At 41.9% G+C, this 15,056-nt stretch overlaps 1 protein-coding gene across 7 annotated transcripts in view; it reads right to left on the minus strand.

Annotated features, from left to right (window-relative positions):
* The window catches only part of rasgrf2a (Ras protein-specific guanine nucleotide-releasing factor 2a), a 64,013-nt gene that overhangs the window by 13,177 nt on the left and 35,780 nt on the right, over nucleotides 1–15,056 (minus strand). For 2 of the 7 annotated variants that reach the window (XM_035958233.2, XM_035958238.2), the window contains exons 6-19: nucleotides 14,647–14,726; nucleotides 13,834–14,027; nucleotides 13,251–13,360; nucleotides 11,426–11,544; nucleotides 11,173–11,336; nucleotides 8,937–9,000; nucleotides 8,718–8,854; nucleotides 8,545–8,627; nucleotides 7,645–7,893; nucleotides 7,402–7,494; nucleotides 5,543–6,051; nucleotides 2,150–2,275; nucleotides 1,970–2,059; nucleotides 1,063–1,169 (exon numbers count right to left, since the gene is read on the minus strand). In XM_035958233.2, coding sequence (XP_035814126.1) covers nucleotides 1,063–1,169; nucleotides 1,970–2,059; nucleotides 2,150–2,275; nucleotides 5,543–6,051; nucleotides 7,402–7,494; nucleotides 7,645–7,893; nucleotides 8,545–8,627; nucleotides 8,718–8,854; nucleotides 8,937–9,000; nucleotides 11,173–11,336; nucleotides 11,426–11,544; nucleotides 13,251–13,360; nucleotides 13,834–14,027; nucleotides 14,647–14,726 — 2,125 coding nt within the window. Of the gene's footprint in view, nucleotides 1–1,062; nucleotides 1,170–1,969; nucleotides 2,060–2,149; nucleotides 2,276–5,542; nucleotides 6,052–7,401; nucleotides 7,495–7,644; nucleotides 7,894–8,544; nucleotides 8,628–8,717; nucleotides 8,855–8,936; nucleotides 9,004–11,172; nucleotides 11,337–11,425; nucleotides 11,545–13,250; nucleotides 13,361–13,833; nucleotides 14,028–14,646; nucleotides 14,727–15,056 lie in introns of all 7 variants that reach the window. The other 5 variants (XM_035958232.2, XM_035958234.2, XM_035958236.2 and 2 more) reach the window with 3 other exon arrangements.

Here is a 15,056-nt window from a genome sequence, read left to right on the forward strand (position 1 = left end):
CTTCTTAATGACAGTGGAATTGATACTGGATAATTGTTTCAGTCAGTAATTGAGCCATCATCTGTTTCTCCTGCTTTGTTATCTGTTTTTGAAAGATCAATTCCAGTAGTTTCCAGCAACCTAGTGTGTAAGAAAACACCTTCATTCTAGCTCTGTGGTGACAGTGTGTTTCATGTATGGCTCCAAAGTGCTTCAAAATGTCCTCCTTTACTGTAGTTCACTTTCACCCTGAAAGACTAGAAATAATGTGGCCCAAGTCCAGAAAAAGTTAGGTTCTGGGAGAAGTTAAATCCTGTCTCCTGATGCTGTCATTAGGTCCTGCAATGATCCACTCAACATTTATTCAAACGGATTTACATTTAGTTATTAAGGCTATATTTACAATTTAGCAGAGTGAGAAAACAAATAAAATATGTCAACTTGGATAAGATAAAAACTGAAGCAATTCAGTCACCTAAAACAATCACAGCTGTACATAAAATAAGATGACATTAGAAGATAAATTGCTCTAAAGGATAAAAATTGGTTGAGCTATAGATTATTCTGCAGGTTATTCCAGGTTGCAGGTGTCCAGTGAGTGAAATGGATTTTCCAAGCTCAGTAAAAAACAGCTGACACCTGCTACCTAATCCAGTCATCTGTTTTGTTATTAGAGATATGTGCCTTTACATTAAAAATCTGTTCTGAATTGGGAGTCAAATCTGTGGAGATGACCATTCTGTTAAAGTTTTACCTCTTACATACAAAAACAGGCAGATGTGGTGGTGTGTGTTGGTGTGTTGTTTCAGTGTCTTAGAATCTCTTTGTTTCAATAAAAGCTTGTTCATAACCATCTAATAAATATGAATCTTCTTCATCTCTCCATGAACACTGGCTACTGGTGTTGCTCTCTGTCATGGTTATTTTTACGGGGCTAGGAGGAGGCGATACCAAATGATGAAATATGCACAGAGAGGTGAGACTTGAACATCTATGTCTATGTGTCAGATCTAGGAACATGTATATAAGTGGCCCACTGTTTGACCTGTTTGGGATTTGGGAAGCTTCAACATGTTGACTCACCTGAGAGTGTTTGGAAACCCAGTGTCGCAGTACATTCAGAACTCTGTTGGTTGCAGCTCTGCGAATGATGAATTCTTTGTCACAGGCTTTCTCTGAATTACTAAAACCTAGAAGGGAGAAAAATATCAAGATCAAATCAGGAAACACATTTAAGATCAAGAACAGAACGTATTCCAGACAAACAGAGCAGCATCCCTGCAGCAGGTAAAGTACTGAAGGGCCAAAGAGCAGAAAATGTGAAAGTTCATACAGTCCAGACATTATGTACAGTACCATTCCAAAGTTTGGGGCCATTTAGAAATGTCCATACTTTTTAAAGAAAATCATTTTTTTTTTCAATCAAGATAACAGTAAATTAAGCAGAAATCCAGTTTAGACATTGATAATGTGGTAAATGACTATTCTACCTGGAAACGGCTGATTTTTAATGGAATATCTCCATAGAGGTACAGAGGAACATTTCCAGCAACCATCACTCCTGTGTTCTAATACTACATTGTGTTAGCTAATTGTGTAGAAAGGCTAACTGATGATTAGAAAACCCTTGTGCAATTATGTTAGCACATGAATAAAAGTGTGGATTTTTATGGAAAACATGAAATTGTCTGGCTGACCCCAAACTTTGTAACGCCAGTGTATACATGAATAAATGCATTTAAGTGCTGCTGTTGAACATTCTGATATGTGTTTTGGTCCAAAAGGAAAAGTCTTGTATTCAGACTGGAGGATGTGAGTTGGATAGATGACTTCACTTCAACTTTTACTACAGTCATAACTCTGTGCTGCAGCTGATTTGATGCCCCTCCCTCCATTTAACTGCTGCTTTACAGTTATGTAATTGACAGAAAAACAACAGTTCCCTCCTTCAGCTGTGAGCTTTGTGACCTTCATGTCTTGATGTGCTCACCCTGGGAGCTGCTGTGCCCAGCAGCAGCAGTGGCGATTGCGAATGCTGAAGCTGGTGACATGGTGCAGCGAGCGTTCTCCCCTGATGTGACTGCAAGGAAGCAGAGACATTAAAAATGGCATGAAACCCCAAGCCTGCTCCCCAGGTTATTAGAATGTGTGAGTCTGGTACACTGTGTACCTCCTGACTGTCGGTAGCGGAGATGCCTCGGCGTGGAAGGAGAGCGGCAGGGAGACATGTCGCCCGGCTCGCTGCTGGCTGGTGATTCAGGAATAAACTTGTCCAGTGATACTGACTCCAAGACGGCTGTCAGGGGACAAAGTCACACCTCAGACATGAGTAACGGTGACTTTATGAGGGACGAAGAAGAACCAGAATAACAGAGCTTTAGAGAGGGTGGAAAGTGTCATTAGAAAGATCCAATTTAACTCAGAATTAGCTGGTAGCTGTTTTTTAGGGTCACAGTGTTACAGTGAGTGTACGTTTGTGAGACACTTGGGTGACAGCTGAGATGCAGACCGATGGAAGACAACAGAAAATGCATCAGTTTAACACAGTTTTATAATCTGCTGACAACTGCTCCTCAGAGAGGAGTTCTTTTTATGTGAAACATAAAATTGGTGGAAACAACCCTTTTGCCTGTTATTGACTATGGAGATGTGTTGTATATGAAGCCTTCTGCTAGTTGTCTTAGCATGCTGGATAGTGTGTACCATGGGACACTGAGATTCATTATCAACGGTGGTCCCCTTCCTCACCACTGTGTGCTCTATTCTAAAGTTAACTGGACATCTTTAAGTGTCCAACGTCTCAGTCATTAGTATGGGTTTATTTACAGAACCATTCTGGGTATTATTCCTTCCTATTTGTCTTTACTTTTAACAAGGAAACATGGAAATCACAACCTCTGATCTATGGATACAATTTGTCGTCCCCAAAGTACGATCTGAACTGGACAAGAAAGCATTTAGGTTTTCTGCACCTAATGCTTGGAATAAATTGCAATCTAAACTTCAACTTCAAGCCCTTGTATGTGAGCAAGTTTTAATGTTGTTAATTTTATCTGCTGTTTACTGTTTTTAATGTGTCTATGCTGCTGCCCTCTAGGCCAGGTCTCCTTTGTAAAGGAGATTGTAGGAGCCAATGAGTGCGCTACATTATAAATAGGAACCAATCTTTGTCCGGGCAGGTGTTGCGTCTGGAAGGTAAAACAGTTTTGACCGCTGAAGAAACCGGTAATGATAAATTGTTTGTTTTAGATAAAGACTGTTGAACTGCAATTGTTTAGAGCAATAAAAGCAGAGATTATTGGAACGCAAGCATTTGTCTTGGGCTCTCTTCATCAGATGCGGTAAAGTTTGTCAGCGCGTCAACTTTTTAAGTCCTGGTCAAGCACCTCAGGAGTTTCAAGCATTGGCTTAGCCTCTACAGAGATCTCTGATCTCAATGGGACTAACCTGGTTAAATAAATGCTAAATAAATAAATGACTATGAGGAGCATTTGAAAATTTTGATTTCAACTTAGACTACACACCCACACAATGTAACTTCTGTTTAACCACTACAATAACAACATATTAGTAAATGCACAGTGGCTTAAGACACACTTTCTCTGCTGTGTAAAACATCTAGAGCGGGCCTATTCAACTGGCGGCCCGCGGGCCACATCCGGCCCGCGGGCCCCTCACAACTGGCCCACCCCCCAGTGACCCCTTTCCAACCATCTAAAGCAGCCCTATTCAACTAGCGGCCCGCGGGCCACATGTGGCCCGAAAGCAACCCTCGAGATGCCCGAAAGCAACTGCCGAGTGACTGGGACTTGGGTCCGAGAAAAACAGAAAAACATCTTTCAGTAACACTGACAAGTTCTTACAAAAATTCCAACATTATTGCCAACATTGAATGCAACACTTACCGTAACCTAGCAACTAACCCACAATGCATTGTGTTGAGGAGACGCGTTTGAAAAGTTAACATTAGCAGTTCTATACAGGCGAAAATAGTAGCATGTCTTTTTCTATCCTGAAACGACAAATCGGCGAGGAAAACCGTCGGTTTAATCCTGCGTGGACTGACAAGTATTTATTTATTTACCACCAAGTCCGAACGCCAAACCAATGCGTTTACTCTGCAACGAGTGCGTTGCAGCGCTGAAAGATTATCATGTCCGAAGACACCACATTGAAAAACATGCCGCGTTTCGGACAAACTTTCCCGAGGGATGTCATGAGAGAGCGGCTATAATTCAGAGTTTGACTGCATCTTACAACCGGAGCTGTACTACAATGAAGCGGACTTGCACAGCTCAGGAAAGGGCCACGAAAAAGAGGCCGTTCACAGACTCAGAAACTGTGAAGGACTGCATGTTGGCTGTCTGGCTATTCTGAAGAATCTAAAATATAAAACATTTCCTAATTTGTTTAATACGTTTTTGTTTACAACATAATTCCATGTGTGTTCTTTCATGGCTCTGATGTCTTCAGTATTAGTCTACAATGTAGAAAATAATTAAAACAAATAAAAACCATTGAATGAGAAGGTGTGTCCAAATTTTTGACTGGTACTGTACACAAACCAAATTCCTGGAGTTACATCCAGCAACTTTCATTTGCTATTGTTTTGGAGCATGTTAATGTAGTCATTTTAGCTGGTGGATCCTACACTTTTCATGGGGTTGCTAATGTAACAGCAGCACCTTGTAGCTACCCCCAGTGAACATGAATAATAATAATGCTCTTTATAATAATGACAGGTGATAAATTAAAAGAGTGCTGAAGCAGTTTAGGCAGCACATGGTGGCGCAACACCTTACAACACCGGTTGGTTGGTTGTGCCTTTTATTAGTCACTCATCTGTATTTGGGCTGATCTATGTATTAGGAGTGTTTGCTTTGTGCTGCATTTCTGTGAAATCCACGTTGTGCTTTATCCCATGACTATGAACATAAATCTTATTTTTAATCATAAATATTTAATCTAAAAATTCACTCTGGATTAAAATAATCTCTCTTTAAATGAGCATGCATACAAACGGTGTGTTGTTCATGTGTCTGTGAACTTGCAGGTCAAAAGCTGCTATATTTGGTGCTATTGGAGGGCTCTCCATTTCACCCATTCACTGTCATTTTCCTCTTCGACGGCACTTCTGCTGCCACGTAAGAGGCTCTGCTCGACTCTTCATTTTCTTCCTTTCCAGTTTGTTGTCAGTGATTTTCTGACCTAGTGCTCCGCTGCTGTTTTTATGGTGAACAAGCTGTCTGCTGGAGCCAGATGGTGATCTAAGAGCACGATTATTCCTCTGTTGGGTAATGGTGACCCATTTCTGTCTGTCTGTTTGGGCTGGCAGGCCACAACCAAAGATGTGTCTCAGTCTACTGTAATATTAGTAATAAATAAATCGAATGAGGAGAATTTAAAGCCATTTCTGCAGCAGATGGTGGAAATGTTGGCGCTATTCCCTGTTTTTAACTTCATAACAGTAAGTCGACTCTCAGGCGTGTGCCCACACATGTGCTGATGTTCATATGGGACTGACAGAGTGTGAATCATATGCTTTTGTGTTGCAGCCACTCACCCCTGCGGATGCTGCGCCTCAGCTTCCCACAGAAGGCGTCGATGCGAGGCAGCTCTCCGCTGACGTCCTCCCCTGCAGCTGGACTCAGCTCTGGAGAGCTGGGACCGCGGCTCAGGTCCAGCGGGGCCTTGGTGGAGATGGGGGGCGGCGAGGAGACCCCAGAGGCCTGGGGGAGGCTGGGAGAGCGCGTGGCGGTGGGCGGAGGTGAGGAGAAGCCCGACGGGGGCCTGGTTGAGCCGGGAGGAGGAGAGGAGATGGAGGGGCTGTGGCTGGAGGTGGGGGAGTTGGCTGCTGAGGAGGAGGGGGTGGTGGAGAGGTCCAAAGCTCCTGCTTTCATACCGATCGGCGAGCTGAGGGAGAGCTTGCGGCAGTGGACGGGGGAGGAGGTGCGAGGGGGGATGGAGAGGGGAGGTGGGGAAGAGAACTTGCGACACAGCCTTGGTGATTTGTTGTTCAACGGGTCGGTTCCCCACACGCCCTGGTTGGTGGCGAAGAAGAGTTCCAGAGACCTGAGAGGAAGGAGACGAGTTGACGTGTTGCTCTGAGGAGAATCAGGCCAGGCTCAGACGGCTGAAGATCCAGGCCGATTTACCCCTATCTCATACCAACAGTAAGAGAAGAAATCTGGTCTGAAATCTTGGCGTGAACGGAGGGTGTAATAACAGTGGTAATGTATGGATCTAATGATCAACAATAGAGTGGCATCCATTGAAATCACAAAATCTATCGCACAGTCATTTTAACTTAGTTGGCTAGCAGCACTGTGCTGAGAGCATGTGAATTTGTTTACATTTGCTTTGTTCTGAATTTTCTCATTTTGATGTGGATTAGAAGCACATAGGTCTATATTGTGTTTCTTCTTCAAGTTCACAGTTAGAGAGACAAAGATGGACGACTAACCTCTGATTCCACAAGACTGTACTGCATTTACACTTACAAGTACAGGTTAAGTGGCTACTTTGTTAGTTGTTAGTAAGTTGGTTCTAACTGACAAAAATTAATTTGTTAAAATATATTGTTGAAAAACTAAATATGTGTGAAATTTACTAAAAAAAAAATCCTGCTTTAATGAGACAGTTTTCAGTTTTGTTTCAGATTTATTCTCATGACAGTTCATAAAATATAGGCATACTTGTCAGTAACAACATAGCAAAATTACAAGTACATTCATAAGAATTAGTCATGCTACACTGTTAAAACCAGCTTTAATGTTCTTTTTAGCTTCGTTTGTTGACGCCATCCTTTTGGTTGTGTTAAATCAAGGGACCTGCAGGTTCTTTTTTGACCAGCTGCTGCTGTGAGATTAGTGTTGGGTCTCTCAGGATCCTAATCCCAGTGCAGTGCTCTGATATCAAACATATTTATGAGTTATAATTTTGATTAACACGCTACTGCCTAGAGCATCAGACACTGTTTTTAGTCTTTCAGGGTGATGTCAGTTACAGATATTAGAGCTGATAGTTAATATTTCACATCTTTCTCGCTAAAGAATAGACCAACTACACTGACCTCATCTTCCAGACATTTTCTCATCCAGACTTCTGTAGCCTTCTGCTTCTGTAAGTATTATAACAGCAATTTGTTGCACAAGTTTCCATGTTATTTGTTATCTATTTCCCCATGAGATCACATGAGGTGGTGCTCTGTGCTCTGACTGCTGCCTCTGCCACAATAATCTTAATAATGTCCTATAGTGTGAGATGAACTGTTTCTTTCAGATACTGTAGTGTTTGCATGTCTGATATTATAGAGAAGAATATCTGTGAAGTTTCTTGTTATGATGCAACTTGATTTCAAAATCCGTCTCCTGTAGTCTGAGCCAGGCTTTAGTGGAATATATTAGCAGTGATGGTATTTACTTGGACTGGTCCAGTGCAAGCTGTGTGATCTTCAGACTGTAGTCAGGACAGAGGGACATGATGGACAGACGGTCACATGAATGCTGCTCGATCCTGGATGATGGCGTGTGGGAGGATGAGAGGAGCACGTAGAAACAGAGAGGTAGACAGATGAAATGAAGGCAGCCATGTGAGGGGACACACAGCAGGGATGGATGATTACGGAGATGTCTGCAGCCACTCTTGTTACAAACACACACGTACCTGACCGGTATGGAGGTGAACGGCTTCTTGTAGATGTCAGCCAGCTTGTCGATGACCACGGCTGCTGTGGTGAAGATCCTGTAGGTGTGGAGGAAGGTGTTGAGGAAATCTATGGAGAGGAAGCGCAGGTCGGTCAGACGCTCCAGCAGGCGCTCCACACTGGCGTATCGGATCTGAGGGACCTTGCAGGAATTGAGCGTCTTGCTGAAGCAAATGTCGACGTCGTCCTTATGCAGCCTGGCGTCAGACCTTTAGGAGAAAAACACAGTGTTCAGTTAAAACGAGTTAGCACAAATAAACACGGATTTTATGTTACCATAAATTGCTCAAGTTTGATAAATTATCATGACATATGGACAGAACTTGCAACATTTAATAAAATGAATTTGCCAGCTACACATTTAGACAATTTGGACTGATTATCATTATTCCTTTACGGCATTAGTGTGTTATTTAATTTTTAGGGTAAAACTGGCTACTTGGCTGCTACTAGACAGCTGCATAGGAGGAAATATTCATAGGTAGGACAACTGTACACTTAGTATGAGATTTACTATCAGTACACTTTTATCACTTTGGATGGTTTGGATAAATTGATTTTATACAATCAATTTTGGGGTGTTTATTGCTGCTTATTGCAGTGTGCATGTCTATTTTTGATGATGGGATATACATATAAGTGGTTAGATGCATACAGTCTGAAGGATTATATCTGCCTGGCATGTTCTTTTTTACTCAGTTATATCTGAAGAAGGTTTGAGTACTGAAACATTGTATTTCTGGACTAACCTATTATAAAAAATATGTATTTTAAAAGTATAATTATCTTCTTTCTTAACAGAATGTTCTGATTGTGTAGCTATATGCGTCAACAGTTAATACCAAATTCTTTTTTCATACTTGATCATGTGCGGGACAGAAACTTTGGAGTTCTCCTCAAACACGCTGGTCATCAGGCCGTTACACCGAATGTTATCGATGCACTGAAACAGAAAGTAGACAAACAGAAGAACATGAGGCCTGGTTTCAGGTGGTTTCATTTCAAATTTGTCATTGGATCTTTGACCTCCTACCTGGCTGATGTCGCTGGTCCAGGCAGCTTTCTCCTGACGGGACGGAGCCAAGAGGACAACGGAGAAGCTCTGGCCGTCAGGAGGCTCCACCACAATTTTAAACTCCAGATGGTTGAAGCCTTGACCTGCTGCATTGTCTGTGGAAAAAAAAAAAAATCAGTGGCCACATCTTAGGAAAGTGAAGGATGGTACAAAGAAAGATTGTAGGAAGATACTCACAGTCTTCATCATTGGCATCTAGCTCCTCAATCAGAGTGCACTCTATCAGAGACAGTGTTCCTCCCTGCTGTTAGTGGGGGAAAATGACACATTTTTGTCACTTGTCTGTCAGTATAAGGAGGGAGAAAAAGCAAAGAATAAAACTAAGGTTATCCTTGATTTTAACCAAACTGAGATGTAACAACATCTTTCTGAAGAAAATGTTGTTCTTTCAAGCAACATGTAAAAAAGCTTGAGTTAAGTTTGAGGTGTATTTTAGACAAGTCCGGTTTTTCTTATAAAGCCAGAAAAAGCGTAATTCTTGACACTTTTTTAACTGCTTATCGATTACTGCAACTTGTCTGTTTAACACCATTAACCACAAACTTTACTTTAGTATACTTTTAATTTGATCTTGGTCAATGGTCATACGCCTCCCCACCACTTAGCGTTTGCAAAATAGAAGACACACTTGTGAGCCTGCATGAGTGTTGGATATTTGTGATAATCTCTGTCACACAAACTAATACCAGAGCTTCTGCACCGCATTAGAAGGCATGGACATAACAACATTGCTGTTTTGAATATTACACTTCACATTGACATTGCTCAAGAAAGATGGGGATAGCAGCTGTAAGTATATATTCTAAACTAATGTTCTGTTACACTTAGTGGCTGACTTCTTTTTCCCTTCCCCTTCCCTCTCTCTCCTCAGGTGGGCAGGTGTACAGCATGTGGTGTGAGGACAGGTACTGCCAATGATAATCAACAGAATTGGCGGATAAGTAGGCGGGAACAATCATCAATCTGCACTCACTGACCATGTAAGAAAGATGATGCCATCTCTCATCGCCGCATCGTTGAACTGCCTAGTCAGTACCAACTTTAGTTTTCTCCAACTGCCTTGTTACTCCTGCAACTCATTGTTTTCTCCCTTGTTCTCAGTCTGAATTTCTGCTTGACCGTCCACCCGGAGTCTCGTTCCACACCACGGTCTGCCTGAATTCCTCTGTCTTTCGTCAACCCTCCACCTTCACCCTGCCAAGACAGCCACAGTCCAGCCGGCTCCCTCCGTTCCTGCAACACTTGTCCGGATTCCTATCCCTTCCAAGCCACACACCGGTGCACCCCCCATCTCAGGTTCTGTGGTGCCCCCCATCCAAGTCTGTGTACAGCTAAGTTCCTAGCTTGCCTTAAAGAGCCAGTCAGTTAGTTTTTGTGCTTTTCTACTCTTAGTTGTTGTTCAATACATAGCTCTGCTACTAGCTGGTGATAACCTACCATAGTTTATCCAGGTTATTCTTGTGGTTACCGGTCGTGGTGTTACTGCAATCTGGTAACAACTTGTTAAATTCTTAGTTTAGGAAACCAAGTATGGTGAATGTTTCCTGTCGCTTGTCCTGCACCTGAGTCTCTGAGCCCCAGTATCCATAACATGTTCAATATATTATTAGTGAACTAACATTACCCATGCAAAAACAGCCACTGACAAACATTAGTGTACTGTGATGTAACACAACATTATCAAAGGTCGGACACTCAGCACACAACACCTGTCTTGATTCCTTCTCTCCACTGGATCTCCTCACAACACTAAATAAATTGGCACTGATGGTCATTATTTTTTCCTAATCCTCATCTGTTCCTGGACTCTGCAACAGCCAAGAGGCTTATATTTATAAAGCCGTGCATACGAATATACATTCTCAATTTCATTTTTTAAAATCCAGCTTCTGCTTCATTTTCCAACACATCCGCTGGGGTCACCAGCCTGCAGGTTGCTCTTTAGCAATGCATCATATTTTGCAACATATTTCTAACTTTGGCAGAGCAAATTAAGTCTCAAATATGATTACATTAGGTGCTTTAATAATGTTTGCGGCTCACACAGTTGAAGACGAGCAACTCCATGTCTGAGACATCTGAGCAGTGTTATGCTCACCATCACTCCACCATATAAGAAAATCCCTTTAGCCAACAGCTAACATAAATGTCCAATCTTCTTCTTCTCATACCAGAATGGATGATGGTCTAAGTCTGTACAGCCTCTGTACTGCACTATATGGTTGGTGAAATTTACAGTTAAGAATTCAAACAAAACTACAAAATGGCTGATTGACTCCATATTGGATGATATAGTGGGCAAGTGGATGATCCAAACAGGGAACAGATCTCCCTTGACAAAGAAGTTTCAAACCTCAATGGAACCATTAAGGTTGGGTTGATAATGAAATATTTGCGGACACGTGAGGCTGACCTTGAGTAAGTGAAGCTTCCCTCCAGATGTTCGTGTACAGATGAGGAAGTGTTTGGTAAACAAGAAACACTGCCGCTCGCCTTCCTTCCTCAGGGAGAGGGAGCCCAGGCGGACCTTACTGAGCATGCCCCGTTCACTGCTGGATGGCAGCTGGATCAGAGAGCCTGTCCACAGAGAGAGAGAGTCAGAAGTGAAGTGATGGAGAACTAACACACAGTGTTGGTAGTTCACAAACACAGAGACAGAAGCTCACCTTGTCTGACAAAGGTCTGACTTGTGTCTAAAAGGATGTCGCAGCCTTCCACGATCATCCGCTCGATGGCCAGGTTCTTCCGAATGTTCTCCGTGTCACTCACTTCATCGTGCATCATCCTGACAACACGGCCAAACATCAGTGAGTGAGCTCACACTGAACACATCAATTATCTCTAGTTATGATCAAGTTCTTGACATCACCTGGTTTTTTATTTGCACAGGTAAATATTACATGAGGATTTCATAAGTCTGGATGAACTTGGGCTGAATGATTTGGGGAAAATATCTAACTATGATATTTCTGAAAAATGCTGCAATTTGATTTAAGATGTAACTGTTAAGTACCCTCCCTCAGCTCAATATTTAGTGAGTAATACATCTAAAATGTGATGAAACATTAACACGAGAAATCATCAAAAGCCTGAATGTCAAACAAGACAAGTGTTTTATAAAAACACTGAGACAACAGTTCAACATCTGCTACAGACATGCTGGATAACATATATCCTAAGTTAGCTAATACAGTACTCATAGACATTTTGGTCTTAGGCAATGCTACCGTTATTTCACTGCATTTTCAGGACTTTCAGCTAATTTCATGACCAAACATTCTGTGGTTTCTGTGTATATGTGAAAAAAATATCCAAAAAGTTAAGTTTCTGTTGAGTAAAGATTCCGCACAATGTTGCATCATCAACATCAGGACCTTTGATGCCTGTGTCTTTGCGACCACTAGCAGGTGTGCAATTGCAATTTCACTGTAGACTTGCAGAAAAAGCACCACAGCAAACTTTGCGAGGATTTCCATCAACAGGTCCACCCTTCATGTTAAGGATTAAGACCGGTAACACGATGCTAGTTTGCGGCTACCATCCAGAGACCAAACAGCAGTTTTTTATTTATTTATTTAGGCCTTTTTTCGGCTTTATTGGATAGGCGCAGTGAGAGAGAGACAGGAAACGGGAGAAGACATGCAGCAAAAGGCCGCGAGCGGGAATCGAACACGGACCAGCTGCATCGGGGACCAGCCCCTGTACGCGGGTTGCCCACTCAACGTGTTGGGCTATACGGGCACCCAACCAAACAGCAGTTTTAACAGAAGAAGAAGAAGCCACATTGTGCAAGAATGCAAAATAAGCATCAGGAACACCTGGAGCATGCTCTTCAACACTCACACTATTTTGCATTTGTCTCCCAGGTACTCAATGTCAAGACTACTGTGCCGTCCTGACATGTCTAAAGGAAAACATTCAGCTGTTGAGCAATGATGTGGGTGTTCCAATACGACAGCATGCCCACTCAGTGCAATAAAGACAAGCACATTTCTTGGCCACAACAACATAACTGCAGTTCTCCACAAGCACTACTTCACAGATTGGCTCCTTGTGACTTCTTCCACTTTCACAAAATGAAACTGAAGTTGAAAGGACACCATTGTGGCACAGTTTAGACATTGAGCACTCATCACAGATGGTGGTTGACATATTTACGTATATAATAAGATTTTGAGGGACCATTCTGCACATTGCAGGACCAATTGGAACAGCGTAGGGAGACTTGACTCTAACAAGGATGGTGGCCAAATTTAAACCAGGCACAATTTTGTGTTGGAGAAATTAGTAGTAGACCAATTACAATGGTTTGAAATCATCAGCCATATTAATTTAACTGTACCAGGAATATCATTCAAAACTGCCAGTTTGTGTCTGGAAACCTTGTAGCCCTCTGCACAAATAGACTTCAGTAATAACTGCTAGACTCTCACGTGAAACACAGCATAATTACTTCTTGGTACGTATCGTAAAACTGGTGGGCTGACTCACTTTGACAGCTCCTCCAGTTTGGATTTGGCAAACTCCAGACTCTTGCGCTCCACATGTTCGTGAGGTGTGTGTGCCAGCAGCTCGTGGAGAGTTATGATGTATCGAGGGATCTAAAATATCAACGTAACAGACAAATGGACATGCACAATACATGTGAGCTTAGAGACATTTGTGTCTGAATATATGATATATGAAATAAAAAAAATAGGACGAGCATCAACATCATTTAAGTTAGCCAAACAAATGTTGTTAACAGTATATTCAATAGTAGTTATTCTAAAAGTAGTAAAACCTGGGGCTCAAGAATTTGTTTAAATAATAACTTTGACAATCTGGTAAAACAACAACCAATGAATCCAATCATTTAGACATACCTGCACATAAGTATGTTTTAAAACACAGTTTTTCCTCTCCCAATCTAAAAAAAACTTTTGTCAACGCACAAGCAGGCAGATTTATGAGTTACTGTATTTGTCATTAGTGTAGTTACGCCTTAGTGTGCCTGTGGGTACCATTTATTCAAGAATAGTAAATACATCTCTCCATGAAGAGTAGTTACTGTCTAAGCATCGGTGTGCAGTACCTGGAACATGGGATAAGTGAGGAATGTCTCCAACATGCGGCCTTCACAAGCAGCGTTGGACTCGTACTGTTTGAGTAGCTTGTCGAAGTCTCTGTTCTGCTTACAGTTTGCCAGCACCTGCAGACTGTACTGGTGGTTTCGCACAAACTCCTGGTAGATGTTCAACATAGGCAGCAGGATGTCAAACAGGTCCGCTGGGTGGGAAAAAGAACACAACACAACTTTTCAGCACTCAGCTTGAGATCAAAGACATCATAGTTAAGTAGACAATAGCAGAGTGATGGGTGCTGAATGCACTTTTAGATGGATTTCCTTCCTTGAAGGCAGTCAGAGATTTATCTTAGACAAGGTTTAACTGTTCATTAATGTAATGCACATGTATTTAATGGGCTAAAACAGGCACACTGTTGTTATAAAATTATAATGATGTTATGATTAAATGCTCTTTATGATTTCAAACTACTGTATAACTGTGTGACTGTGAACTCATACAACCCAATGTACCCAGTAAATTTCCATGATTCACTTTGGTCATGAAAATACAACAAGTTGGTCCTGCTAGCAGCCGATTGAAATTGGTAGCTCAGAAACTGATAATAGCAATGTAACTTGTTCATGTGCCTGCTTAAAAACGAAACTGTTTCCATCTATTGTCAGCCACTCGTTCAGACTCTGCTCTGTTCAAGTGATTCCTTGCGCAAGTAAAACTTTGCTTTGACTTGAGAGACGACTCTGAGTATTAATTTGGAGAAGTCAGGACTCCACTGAAGAATTTTCCTGACAACTGTATTAACAGAACTTTGCAATACTCACCCAGAACCAGAGTGGGCCAGTTAGCGATCCGAGCCTTTAGACCTTGGTGGAAGATCTCATGCAGAAACATGATGGTCTCACTGAAGAGAGAAAACCGGGGTCAGTTCACTCTGAATGAGATTAGTAGTCTAGCTCTGAGGACTGTAACTTAATATTTGAAATTTGAACACCATGTGAGACAGTGTTGACTTTATCCTTGGCCAAGGAATTATTCAAACTTTGTTTCTAAGAAATCAAACTGATTACTTTGGCAGATGGGTCTAAATAAGACAATGTCTATGAGCTGTTACCACAGAGAAGAAGTCAGCCAGAAATGCAGTTGGGAACAAAAATGCTTTGCAGTTGCTGTTGTAAAAACAAACACACAAAAACGTTGACCACAGTTATTAAAACTGAGGCAGAATGCAGGT

This window comes from Amphiprion ocellaris, chromosome 17 (genome assembly GCF_022539595.1).
Source record: "Amphiprion ocellaris isolate individual 3 ecotype Okinawa chromosome 17, ASM2253959v1, whole genome shotgun sequence".
In the NCBI taxonomy this organism is placed as follows: Eukaryota; Metazoa; Chordata; class Actinopteri; family Pomacentridae; genus Amphiprion; species Amphiprion ocellaris.